At 38.2% G+C, this 13,047-nt stretch overlaps 1 protein-coding gene across 10 annotated transcripts in view; it reads left to right on the top strand.

The window, feature by feature from the left end:
• ARHGAP28 (Rho GTPase activating protein 28) overlaps positions 1-13,047 on the top strand; it is a 155,040-nt gene that overhangs the window by 78,205 nt on the left and 63,788 nt on the right. For all 10 annotated transcript variants that reach the window (XR_011076259.1, XM_068563182.1, XM_068563180.1 and 7 more), the window contains one exon: positions 9,046-9,248. Coding sequence is in view for 9 of the 10 variants with exons in the window: in XM_068563182.1 (XP_068419283.1) it covers positions 9,046-9,248 (203 nt within the window). In the remaining variant the exon portion in view is untranslated. The remainder of the gene's footprint in view (positions 1-9,045; positions 9,249-13,047) is intronic.

Here is a 13,047-nt window from a genome sequence, read left to right as displayed (position 1 = left end):
CTGATTTTAGTTAGTGGCTTTTCTTGGTAGAGCAGTAGACAGAACATAACAGGTTACTTTCCTTCGAAGTCAAGCATGTGGAGTTGCTTTCCTTTCACAGTAGAAGTACAGAAAAGCCTGCTGTCCTCCTCCCACCTCCAGGAAAAGGGTCTGTCATTCTCTCTTACAGCAGAGCCTGTGGCCCCATTTGAGCCCCCTCCTTTGTAAATACTGGAGTTCAGTGTATAATAGTTGGAAGTTATTATTTCCTCATTCTCACTTTTCCCATTTCTAGCCCAGTGCCTGTGCTCAGAGGTGATACATGGCTGCATGAGGATTTAATTGCTGCTGTGAACCTCAATTGGTTAAAAAGAATTCTGGCTTTCAAAACCATTTCAAATATTCCCTGCGGAGTGACTGAGGTTTGTTTGCTGTTTTAAGCCTCCCCTTAATCTACAGACACATTTTTCTGTATCTTTTTCTGCCAACAGAGAGGTTCAGGCAGACCTGTTTACCTTTTGAAGGAAAAGCTTCATCAGCTTTCTCCTCATTCCCCTAGGAGGGCTGAGGGAGGCCAGGAACAGAAGAGAAAACTGGGCTGGCAGGATGCGAAGGAGAGGATGCCAGAATGATAGTGAAAGACTGAGTCAGGGAGCCTGAGAAAGAGCGGGAAACTCCTCTGTGTTCTTGCGTCTGTTAATCTGAAACCATAGCTTCTTTTTTTTATCACCATTGCCTTTCAAGTGCTTTTTCCAAGACATCCAACTTGAGCTTGTTTATAAGCCTGTTAGAATCCAAAGATATGGAGAAGCCGGAGCCTGAAAACAAGGGATTTGTCCCCTTTCTTTCTCTTGCTGAGTGGCCTCCCCAGGAAGCTAAGAGGGCAGACAGCAGCATTACTGGGACTGTACCCAGCGTGTGTCCCAGAGAGCGAGAGGTTTCTCTTGCAAGAACCCTGCTGCACAGGCCCACTGCCGTCAGGGTCCAAGATGATTTCTCTAGATGGTCATGCTGTGCCGCCACCGGCCTCATTCAGTGATAATGACAGTGGGGAATGCAGTCTTATTCTTTCAGAAAGAGAAGGGGAAATCTTTGATTTTGATATATTCTTCCTAAAATGTTTGGAATATGTTTGATTTGAGAACAATGTGAATATATTCCCTGCATATTCAGGCAGGGAGATCTTTAGCAGGAATGAAGTTTAACCCCATAGTGTACTGATCAAGACCAGACCAAGACTGGGGTTGGGCTAATAATTTGGTCACCCTTAAAATGGAAAATCATTACATTAGGTTCCACCTTCCTTTAGGAGGCAGGTTACTGACTGTCTAATCTTACTTGAATAGTCTCCTTAGTGGGGTAGAGATGGTGTCTCATCTTACCACACCCCAAATGACTTATTAAAGTATTTCTTCTAGGTATATCACTTAGGAATCATTTGGACTGCAAGTAGCAATAACAACAACAACAGAGATTAGAGTAGTTTTTAAAAATAGGAGTTTATTTTTCTCACGTTTCTGGAAGTCCAGAGTATAGGCAGCATCTGATGTTATTTCTGAGACTCAATAATACCAAGGCTGATCACTACAATTTTCATGGCTTTTTTTCTCATGGTTGCAAGATGGCTGCTGAGGCACCAGTCATCTTGTCTACATTCCAGTAAGGGAGAGGTGGGAAGAGAAAGGGATAGCACCTATATGAGGAAAATAAAATATTACACTGAAACCATGGAGAGGGATTTTTCTTATGTGACTTGGCCAGAATTGTGTCAGATGGTCGCTTCTGGCCTAAGGGAGTTGGAGAAACAAGGCTTGGGAGTGGGGTTGGATCAGAGACGAGTTCTGATAAATGCAGTTTTATTTATCTCATTGTATTCCTAGTAAATTTTAGTGCTGCTGTGATATTTTACCACCCATTTTAGCCTGACCCTAAACCTAGCCATAGGCATGCCAACAAATTAGTTAAATTATAGTAATAACACATGGGATTACTATGTGCCATGCATTTGACATATATTTACTCAGTTAATCCTCATAATAACCCAGGGCATGTATGTGATTAATATTCCCATTTTACAGATTAGGATATGGAGGCCCAAGGGTTCAATTCCTTGCTCAAGGTTGTAGATCTAGGAAGTGGCAGAGCCCACATTCAAATCTGGACCAGCTGTCTTCAGAGTTTTTCTCTAAATCACGATACTATATTCCTTCCCTGGTATAAAAATATGTAGAGCTATACACAGATACACAAATACCTGAGGAGACGTTTGAAATTAAGAAGGATAACTGTAGGGAAAGTATTTGGAAAGAATTGAAAAGGTGTGAATTCATATCCTGGCTTCACTGTCCCTAGTCATTCAGTCAGCAAACATTTCTGAGTTCCTGCTATTGGCCAGATACTGTGTAAATAAGACAGACACGGTTGCTCTATATTCTAGTGGGAAAAATAGTTCCCAAAAATGAAGTAGGTGAATAGATAAAGTATTTGTTGTTGATGAGTGAGAAGAAGGAAATGCAGAAAGCTGAGATGGTGGGTAATTGGAGGAATGCTATGTTAGGGTGGCCGGGAAAAGATCCCCTGAGGAGGCGACATTTACATTAGGAGCTGAGTGATGAGAAGCGTCTTGCCATGGAAATAGACAGAATGTTCCAAGCAGAAAAAAAATGGTAAGAGAAAATTTCCTAAGGGAAGGAAGAGCTTGACTTTTTAGAGAAACTGAGAAAAGATTAGCAGGCCTGGTGCTAATGCTAGGGGAGAGTGATATAAGGTGAGACTGGATAAGATGTTTGAGGACAGAACATGCTGGGCTATGATGTCATAGAAAAGAATATGCATTTTATTGTAATTGTGGTGGGAAGTTAATGTGTCTTCACTTTACTCTCTGTAACTGTTTCCCTCACTGTATACTGAGATGTATAATACTTGCTTTGACTACTTCAGGAGGTTAAGGTAAGGATCAAATGATGGAATATGTATGATAGTAAATTGTTTCATGTGAAATTCTTTATAAAATAAGAAATAATAAAGGCCACAGAGTATTTCTTAGCAAGAAGTATGTCTTTTTGAAATGTTCTGTGGAATATACTCAGAACAGTTGAACTTGTGGTTAGACAGAGCAAGCAGTTCATTAGTAGATGCAGCATTTAAAAACTATCTGATGTGTTTACAGTGTTCTGTGGGAGTTCCATTTCCAGTTAGAACACAGACTAGGTTGCGGCCGATTATCTTTCTCACTGTTGCAACTAGAGAAGAGACGATGCATGTAAAATCATATGTTTTAAAGCTGTTTATAATGGAGAGCTGTGGACACAAAGAAGTCTGAAGGAACTCGGTTCCAGGGAGGCAAGAGCTCTTCCTAGGTGGGCAGAGCCCAGCAGTCACTTCAGTGTGTGTCTCTCCCTGAGTCTGTGCACTGCTGGGCAGAAGATCACACCTCCCTTGGCAGAAGGACTCTATGGGGAGGGGAGACACCCATGGGGCTGCCTGCGCTGGTGCAAAAGGTTGGAATCTGTCGAAGCCCCAAATGCAGAGCTAGTTCTCCACGTCTGACAACTCTCCCCATTGGGATTTTGCTGAGAGCCCAACAACACAGGAGGCTCGCGGCTAGGCTCTAAAGTAGAGAGCAATTCCTGTAGTCCTGTGGTGTTTATCCCAAAGCCCTGTTGAGGGAGGGACCTGTAATACACACAGGACAGATCAACCCCCTCAAAGCATTGGAATCAGAGGTAACCTAAAACTGATTAAAGTTGCAGCTCAGCCCAGACCCACCTCAGCTCCTTAAATGGGTTGAAGTGATCTGTACCTCATTTCAACTACCAGACAGAAAGCTTACCCTTCTTGGGGAAATTACTATTTACTCCAGTTTTCTAGAGTTCTTTTAAAAACAAAGTCAACAAAAAATTGTGAGATTTGTAAAAGAAAAGGAAAATATGATCCGTAAACAATTGACTGTTTTTTTTTAATCAGTATTAGCAGATGCACTGACAGCACAGATGTTGGCATTAAGAGACAAGAACTTTTAAATAACAATAATAAGTATGTTAAAAAGAAGACAGATAAAAGGGATAAAAGATGAATAATGTCAACAGAGAGATAGAATCTTCAAAAAGAACTAATAGGACATTCTTGATATGAAAAAACATGGTATCAGAATTGAAGCATTCATTGGATGGTCTTAACTAGCACTGGGCACATAGAAGAAAAGGAAAGTGAACCTGAAGACAGGGTAGTAGAAATTCCCCAAACTGAAGTACAAGGGGTGAGGGTTGGAGGGGAAACAAACATATCGTGAAGGACATTTGGGACAATATCAAATGGTTGTGTTATTGGAGTTCCAGAAGAAGAGGAGAGAGAGAGTTGGACAGAAGAAATACTTGAAGAGAAAATGGATGACTACCCTAAAGTTGATGAAATACATCTACCCACAGATTCAAGAAGTTCAGTAAACCTTAAGTAGAATAAATACAAATAAAACAATCTAGGCATTTTATAATTAAGCGTCTAAAAACAAAAGATAAAGGGAAAAAATCTATTAAAAGCAGTTAGAGAGGAAGAACATTATATTTAGAAGAATGTCAGTAAGAGTTATAATTGACTTCTCATCAGAATCAAGAATACAGAAGACAATGGAATGCCATCTTTAAAAGGATTATAAAAACAACAGTAAATCTGCCAGCCTAGAGTCCTATGCCCAGGAAATATATTCATCAAAGATGAAGGTGAATTAAAGACATATTCAGAAAGAAATATGAGGGGATTTGTTGCCAGCAGATCCATAGTACAAGAAATGCTAAAGAAAAAGAGAGGAAATACCAAAGGAGGTTCTCAAAACCGATTAGAATGATCTGTTATGGATACATGGACATGCAGGAAGGATGAAGAGCACCAGAAAGGATAAACATAAAAGACTACTTATTTAATTTTTAAAAAGATTATTGACTTTTTAAAAGAAACAAAAATAATAACCATTGTGGGGTGTAAACATGTGAAGAAGCAACATGTATGACAATAGTAATATAATAAGGGGTGGAGGGAGAATTAAACTCTTATACGTTATTTGCATTGTTCTGAAGTTGTAGCATCTCCAGTAATCATTAAAATACAAGGTATTTCTAAAAACATTATGGAGGGGAAAATGGAATAGTAAAATCTTTTTTTTAAAATTTTTTTATTAATGCCACTTTGAATTTATGGTAATTATCATCCACTTAAATCTAATTTTAAACCTAATGGTGTTTTGGGACTTCCCTGGAGGTCCAGTGGTTAAGACTCCATGCCTCCACTGCAGGGGGCACAGGTTCAATCCCTGGTCTCGGGAACTAAGATCCTGCATGCCGCACAGCGTGGCTAAAAAAACCCCACAAACCTAATGGTGTTTTCCCAACAAAAGTTGCTATATAATGCTGTGTAACAGTTGCATTCTGTTTCTCATGTAGTGTTTTCCTGGTATTGTTTTGGAATAAAAAATGACAAACAGCTGATGAAGCTGAAGCTCTGTTTATCCTAATACGGTGAGGTTTGAAGCTGTGGGGCTCATCAAAGTGCTGGATGAGCCCAAGCATCACAGTTACGTAATGCTTTAAGACTGGAAGGTCATGGTCCCTACTCTACCCTGGGGTGAAGGGGGAAATATTTGGATCCCTAACTAAAAAAATGAGAACTCTTCCAAATGTGCTTATCCCAAAAATGCTGTTTGACTTACTTGCCAAAAAAAATAGTTGACCATTGCAATTAAAGGATTCTTTGGGTGGATTGTCTCAGATGAAACCAGTGTGTTACGCAGGTGTTCATGACCTGTATTTCACCTCTGGCCCTCCTGCTCCCAGCAGAAGTTTATGAAGATCTCTTCTCTGAGATTCTACCAGTATTCCCTTTGCATGAGTAAGAAACCGTGCTGTAACTAAAATAATCAGTATTAGCCCTAAATATATATGCTCCTCATCTTCTAAGATTCACTTAATATTTCCCAAATGTCTCACTTTTCCAAACGTTTTCAGTGCTTAGGTATATCTGCATGTTTTCTTAATTTCTAAGATAGATGGTGCTGTTCCATGCAGCCATTGAGGTGTTATCTCTGTATTGGCATGGAAAAGATACCTATGACATGTTTCTGAGTGGGGAAAGCAAAGCACCTTATAGAACAATATGATATGATACAGATGGGAAGAAACCTTCAGCTTCCGCTTTATAAATTGTGTATCACTTAAACTTTTATGCTTATAATATAGCGCCTTATAATTTTTAAAAACTTAGTCCATGTCTTCTGTTAAGACTGTTAATTTTTTACAAGTCATATTCATTTTAAAAGAATAAACCTAAAAAAAAAAAAAAAAACTGGAACTGGAGAAAGTTTTGGGCATCTATATACTTTTTCCTGAATATGGTATACGGAGGGCAGTAGGCTGTGTGAGCAGTGGTAATTGATTACAGTTTCACAGAAGCAGATGTTTATATACTATAATTCTATGAATTCGTTAGTGGTTTTCAAAAGAGAAAAGGCTGAAGAGCCTAAAAATAATAAAGGGAGCAGTAACTGCCTTCATAACCTGTGTTGATTTCCTGTGTATTTCAACCACTAGAATATGTCTGTCTTGTCAAACTGTAAAGAATTCAGTGAAGAACTCTTATCACCCAGTTATCAAAGTGACATAAAATTACTTTTATCACACAGCAAAGAATAAAAAAATAAAAGTGGATATCTAATATTTTCCTGAAATGCTCTGAGTTTTAAAAATAAGTTGGCTAACTCACTGCAAAACTAGAACTACTTACAGTCTGGTACAGTCTCAGGATCAATGATCAAATTCTAGAAATTTATACTGAAGGTGATTGAGAAATCTAGGATTCCTAGAGGTATAGACCATATGAGCACATGGAATTTTTTTCTTATTCCCCTTTCTTTTTGTACTCTCATGCATATCTGTGTGCTTTACATATGCTCTAGGACACGGCTAAGTTTGGTAGTAATCCACTGCTGCTCTGAATGTCAAAATTGAATTGTCCTAAGCGAGTCAGAATGCCACGGTTGGACATTACTATGTCATTGCTCTTTCCATCTGGATTTCTTGTTTTGGATAAAACAGCTCTGACCACACATTGGTTAAGTAGTCTCAACTTTTTGGTTCAATTCCACCTGGACCCAAGGAGAAGAAAGCAAGCGTGGAGGAGTTGCATACACACTCCAACTGGCAAATTAAAAAGAAAAAAAAAAAAAATCATGTAAGAATAAGAACGGAAGATCATACTGCATAGAGTAATTCAGTCATTCTTCCTGGTTGAAGACTGAAGTGTTGTATGTAATCAAACATTCTGTTCCTAAGAAGTGTAATATTTGTCAATCATATATCATAGAGTCAAACATTTAAAAAATTTTCCAGCTTTATTGAGATAGAATTGACATATAACATTGGGTAAATTTAAGGAGTATGACCTGAAGGTTTGATATATGTATATATTGCTAAATGATTACCACAGTAAGGTTAGTTAACGCATCCACCACCGCACATAAAATATTTTATTTTTATGTAAATCTCCGAACTCTCTCAGAATTCCAGCATTTTGGCATCTGTCTCCCCTGCTGTGTCTCTTGTTGTTTAGACTAACATCTGTTGGATGTTTTTATGTCCTAAATGCTTTACGTGTGCTAACTCACTTAGTCCTCGCAGCAATCCCACGAGGAAAGTACCCCATGGAGCTGCTCTGTGCCTTGTTCAGCTGTTGTCTGCTAGCTTAGCAGTGGTCCTGCTGGGTGGCGATACCTAGAGCTTCGCTGCCCCCCTAAGCATTTGGAAGGCAGCTATGCTCACCACTATACCACCAACGCCCACTTCCCCTAAGCATTTGGACCTTTCCCTTGGTGGTGATCCAGTTCTCCCTGAACTGAGTCAGTGCCCCACTTCCCCATCCTAATACAGAGATTTTCCGTTTAATGTCATGGATGATTTCCTCTCATTAGCTCATTTTCTCAACAGCCAACTTTTAAAAAATGTATCTTTAAATTTAAAAATATTTGTTTTTAAATTCTGGTACAATGTGCGACCTAAAAGTGACCATATTAACCCCTTTAAGCCTACAGCTCGGTGGTATGAGGTACATTCACACTGTTGTGCAACTTTCTCCACCATCCAGCTCCAGAACTTGTTCATCTTGTAAAACTGAAACTCTCTACCTGTTAAACAATAACTCGCCATGCCTCCTTCCCCACAGACCCTTACAACCACCATTCTACTTTCTGTCTCTAGGCGTTTGACTACTTTAGGTCCCTCATATAAGTGGAATCGTACAGCATTTGTTTTTCTGTGACTGGCTTGTTTCACTTAGCATGATGTCCTCAAGGTTCCTCCATGTTGTAGCATGTGTCAGAATTTCCTTTCTTTTTAAGGCTCAATAATATTTCGTTGTATGAATAGACCACATTTTGCTTATCCATTGGTCTGTCAGTGGACGTTTAAGTTGCTTCTGCCTTGTGGCTGTTGTGAATCACTGTTATGAACATGGATGTACATGTATCTCTTCAAGACTCTGCTTTCAGTTCTTTTGTACGTATAGTCAGTGGAATTGCTGGATATCACAGTAGTTCTGTTAGATTTTTTGAGGGACTGCCATGCTGTTTTCCACAGAGGCTGTACCATTTTACATTTCCACCAACAATGAACAAGGGTTCCAGTTCCTCTACATCCTCGCCAATGCTTATTTTGTTTGTTTAATAGTAGCCACCCCACTGGATGTGAGCAGCCAGCTTTTTTCACTCTTCTCTGACATCACCTTAGATACTTTACAGGGGCTAACTTTTACTATGTATGTTTTGACTAATATGAACAACTTCCCACTTTATGAGTGTGTGAAAGTTATAAAAAGTATTTTTGTGGTAATTCCCGCATGGCCACAAAGTCATTATGAATTATAGAGAATGAAAAGGACGGGGCCACCGCTGACTGGAGGTTATTCCCTCAAACCCCTCTCTATCACACTAACTCCATCTCTCCATTGATATCACACCTAAATTTAATTTTGTGATTTGTAACATGAGACACTGATTTTCGTTAACAGATACTATTCTTTCCTCAGAAAATCCATTTCTCGCTGCCGAAGAATTAGCAGGATGCTCTCCAATGAATCCTTACAATCCCCGGCATTCAGCCGCTCCAACTCTCAAGCCTCCATAGACAGCGCCTCCATGGAGGATTTCTGGCGGGAGATAGAAAGTATCAAAGAGAACAGCCTGGGAGTTCAGGAAGAGCAGACGCCCGCTGAGGCCAAGCCCCTGGATGGTGAGGTGCTAGATTGGTCTTCCCCTGTGCTGTCTTTCTTTGTATGCTCTCTTGTTCTGTTGGCAGGTAGAAATCATTCCACTAGTAGTTTAACAAGTGAATCAGTAGAATTTGGCAAATCAGCTGCCTGCTCCCACTGATTTATATCTGCTGGTCTGGCTCAGGGTGGCTTCTGTGTAAGGTGACATGACCTGAAGGAGGGCTGTCAACACAATCCAAATTGATCCCTTATGTGTCACCACTTAGGGATGCTGTACCCGTCTGTTGACTTGATTCATAATCATCTAGCAGATTGAGTATTCTCATTTTGATGGCTTTTATATTTGTATACTTGACCATTAATTACCAAAAGAGAGAGACAGAAAAAAAATTTACCAACATAATTCTGGATTAAAAATATTTAGCTATGAAGCATGTACTAGTATTAATGTATTTAGAGAATGGATAATCTAGTACTTCACCAAATAAAAGCTGTGTCAGGTATGTCAATTATACTAGTTTCCAGTGAAATTAAACAAGAAGGTTGAGGACCCAAAAAGTATAATTGTCCGTAATTGTCAAAAAGTACAAAATTACTCACCTGAGATTAAAAGCATAGGTTATCTTCTCCAGGTACTACCTATCGACAAGTAAATGCATAAGAAAGACTGAAGGTAGTTTAGTAAGTATCTAAGAATGTTTTCATTAGCCAGTGATTAACCTCAAGACAACTATCAAGATAAACTGAAACTTTAAAAAACTTTTTTGTTCTTTATTCCCTTTCTACAAGCCTATCCTTCTTATACCTGAAAAACAATAGTTCAGATGTACCACAATTAATATATTTCACTTAGCATTAGAAATAAAAAGTCCCACCACAGATTTAATGAAAATCCATTCAAGGGAACTGTCCTGCATCAGAGAAGGGTATTTTTATTCCTTTTCCTTACATACTTACATTTTGCCTTTTCAGATCCAGAAAGACACATAAAGGAAAATACCTCTTATTCTCCACTTCTTTTTTCTTACTAGCTAGCTAGCTATCTATATGAAAAATCATAAGTTCGTACTGATAACCTCCAATTCCAATCCAACACCACAAAGTTTGTTGTTGTCTTCCATTTTTCTGTATTTATAACCCCCTTCTCCAATAATGAGAAACCTGGTTCTTACTTTCCTCAATGTATTTTTTCATTTGCTCAAGCCTAGAGTATACAGAAAACATTCTCAGGCTTGCTAACATAAACTTCTACAAAAAGCATACCTACTAACTGGAGTTTAAAATTTATTTGACTGATATTATTTTCCTTGAAGCATATGCCTAGATCTTAAGTGTGCAGTTCTCAGTGACGTTTGACAAATACTAACCCTGTAACCTCACACAAATCAACATAACATTTCAGTCAACTCAGAATTTCCTCATGGTTTTTCCCAATCTCATCATCCCCCTGACTTGCTGTCCCTAGCCAGAGACAACCAAGGTTCTGATGTTTTTGCAGCATACAGTTTTGGGTTGGGCTTCTTTCGCTGAACATAATATTTTTGAGATTCATTTGGTGTATTACTATTTCATTGCTTTTTCTTATGGGATAGTTTGTATTAGTTTCCTAGCACTGCTGTAACAAAGTACCACAGAACTAGGTGGCTTAAAACAACAGAAATCTGTTTACTTGTGGTTCTGGAGACTAGAAGTCCAAAATCAAGGGGACAGCAGGGCCCTCCTCTCTCTGAAGATGGTAGGGAAGAATCTGTTCCATGTCTTTCTCTTAGCTTCTGGTGTTGCCAGCAATCCTAGCTGTTCCTTGGCTTGTAGACAACACATGCCATTTCTCTGCCTCTGTAGTCACGTAGCCTACTCCCTGTGTTGTTGTCTGTGTCTCACCTCCTCTTCTTATAAGGACACTGGCTATATCGGATCAAGGGCCCTCTCTACTCCAGTATGACCTCACCTCAACTTAAATCCTAATTATACCTGCCAAGACTCTGTTTCCAAATAAGGTTACATTCACCTGTACTGGTGGTTAGAACTTCAGTGTATCTTTTTGGGGACCCAGTTCAACCCATGACATCAGTATTCTGTTGTATGAATATGCCATAATTTGTCTATACATTTAACTGTTAATGGTTGTTTGCAGTTTTGGCCGTTATGAATAAGGCTGCTGTGAACAATCTTGTAGAAGTCTTTCGGTGGAGATATCTTTTTATTTCTCCTGGATATATGTATTTTTCATAGAATATGTGTAATTACATAAGAAACTGCCAGCATTTTTCCAGAGTAGTTGTACCACTTCACGCTCCTCCCAGCAGTATCTGACAGACAAGTCTAGCTGCTCCACATCCTTGCAATGTTTGATGTTTTAAGACTTATTAACATGAATGATTCTAGGGATGTGTGGAGGTGTCTCATTGTGGTTGTAATTATATCTCACCAATGACTAATGATGTCAAGCACTTTTTCCTCTGCTTATTGTCCATTCATATATCTTGCTTTGTGAAATCTTCTGACTATTTCTTTTAATTGGGTGTCTCTCTCTTGTTCTCTCACCTCTCTCATTTTTTAATTGTTTGCAACTGGTATGCAGTACAATTGATTTTTGTACTTGACCTTATATTTCATTACCTTTCTAAATTCACTTACCAGTAGTTGTCTACTACTAGATTTCTTAGAATTTTCTACATAAACAAAGAGATCATTTGTGAATAGAGACAGTTTTACTTTTTCCTTTGTGACTTCACTCCATCCCACAAATTTTGATATTTCATATTTTCATTATTATTCAGTTTAAAATGTTTTCTCATTTTCTTGTAAAGCGTGTGGGAAGGCTTTTGTTCATGTAACAGTGATAGAATAACATAAGCAGAGTCTAACGCCTCTGGACTGATGATTTGATAGTGTATTTGCTAACCGGTCAATTCTGCTCTTTAAAAGAAACCTTATTCAGGTAATGCCTGTTTAGCATAGTTCCCAGAATGTTATAGTGTGTACAGTGGATTTTCTGTTACATGATGTTGTTATTCTGAATTCTTTATTATTTCCACACATCTAATTTATAATAGCAATTGATCCTTATCATGATGAATTTTAAGTTTTTTAGCTGCCTTCTGAGAAAAGGAAAGATTACCTAATGTTCAAAATAAGGAGAAAAGTAAGAGAACGAATGTCTATTGAGCACATACTCTGTTCTAGATTTTTGCCATCTGTCACAAATTCATTAATAAAATAATCCTCATAGCCACCTAATACTTTGGTTATTATTACCTCCATTTTGCCAAGAGGACACGAGAGCTAGAGATAACTTAAAACTCTCCAAAGTCATTCAGTTAGTAAATGGTGGTTGGGATTTGAACCTGAATTTGTGTGATTAAAAAATTCTTTTGTGTGCCATTAAACCACTTTTTTTCCTGTCATGGTTTTAGTTTAGATATTCATATTTTATCATTTTTTGAAATTGGCTGTTCAGATATGGCTTATATTTAACTCTCTGGTAAGGAAAATTACCTTCCCAAATCTGCCAAATAACCTTACTCTACTAGAAGATACTTTAAAAATTTGACTTATTTAAAAAAACACAATACAGACCTTTTATTCATTCCTATAGGCTGTTCCCACAATTATTATGGGAGAAAGAATGGTCTTTTAACTTTTTTTGAGATTTAATTTACATATAATATAATATTAGTTTCAGGTATAAACATAATGCTTAGATATTTGAATACATTGTGAAACAATCATCAAAATAAGTGTAGTTAATATCCATTGTCACAGTTACAAAATGTTTTTTCTTGTGGTAAGAACTTTGAAGATCCTACTCTGTTAACA

The sequence above is a fragment of the Eschrichtius robustus genome, chromosome 14 (genome assembly GCF_028021215.1).
Source record: "Eschrichtius robustus isolate mEscRob2 chromosome 14, mEscRob2.pri, whole genome shotgun sequence".
In the NCBI taxonomy this organism is placed as follows: domain Eukaryota; kingdom Metazoa; phylum Chordata; class Mammalia; order Artiodactyla; family Eschrichtiidae; genus Eschrichtius; species Eschrichtius robustus.
This window is presented reverse-complemented; position numbering and strand designations above follow the sequence as displayed.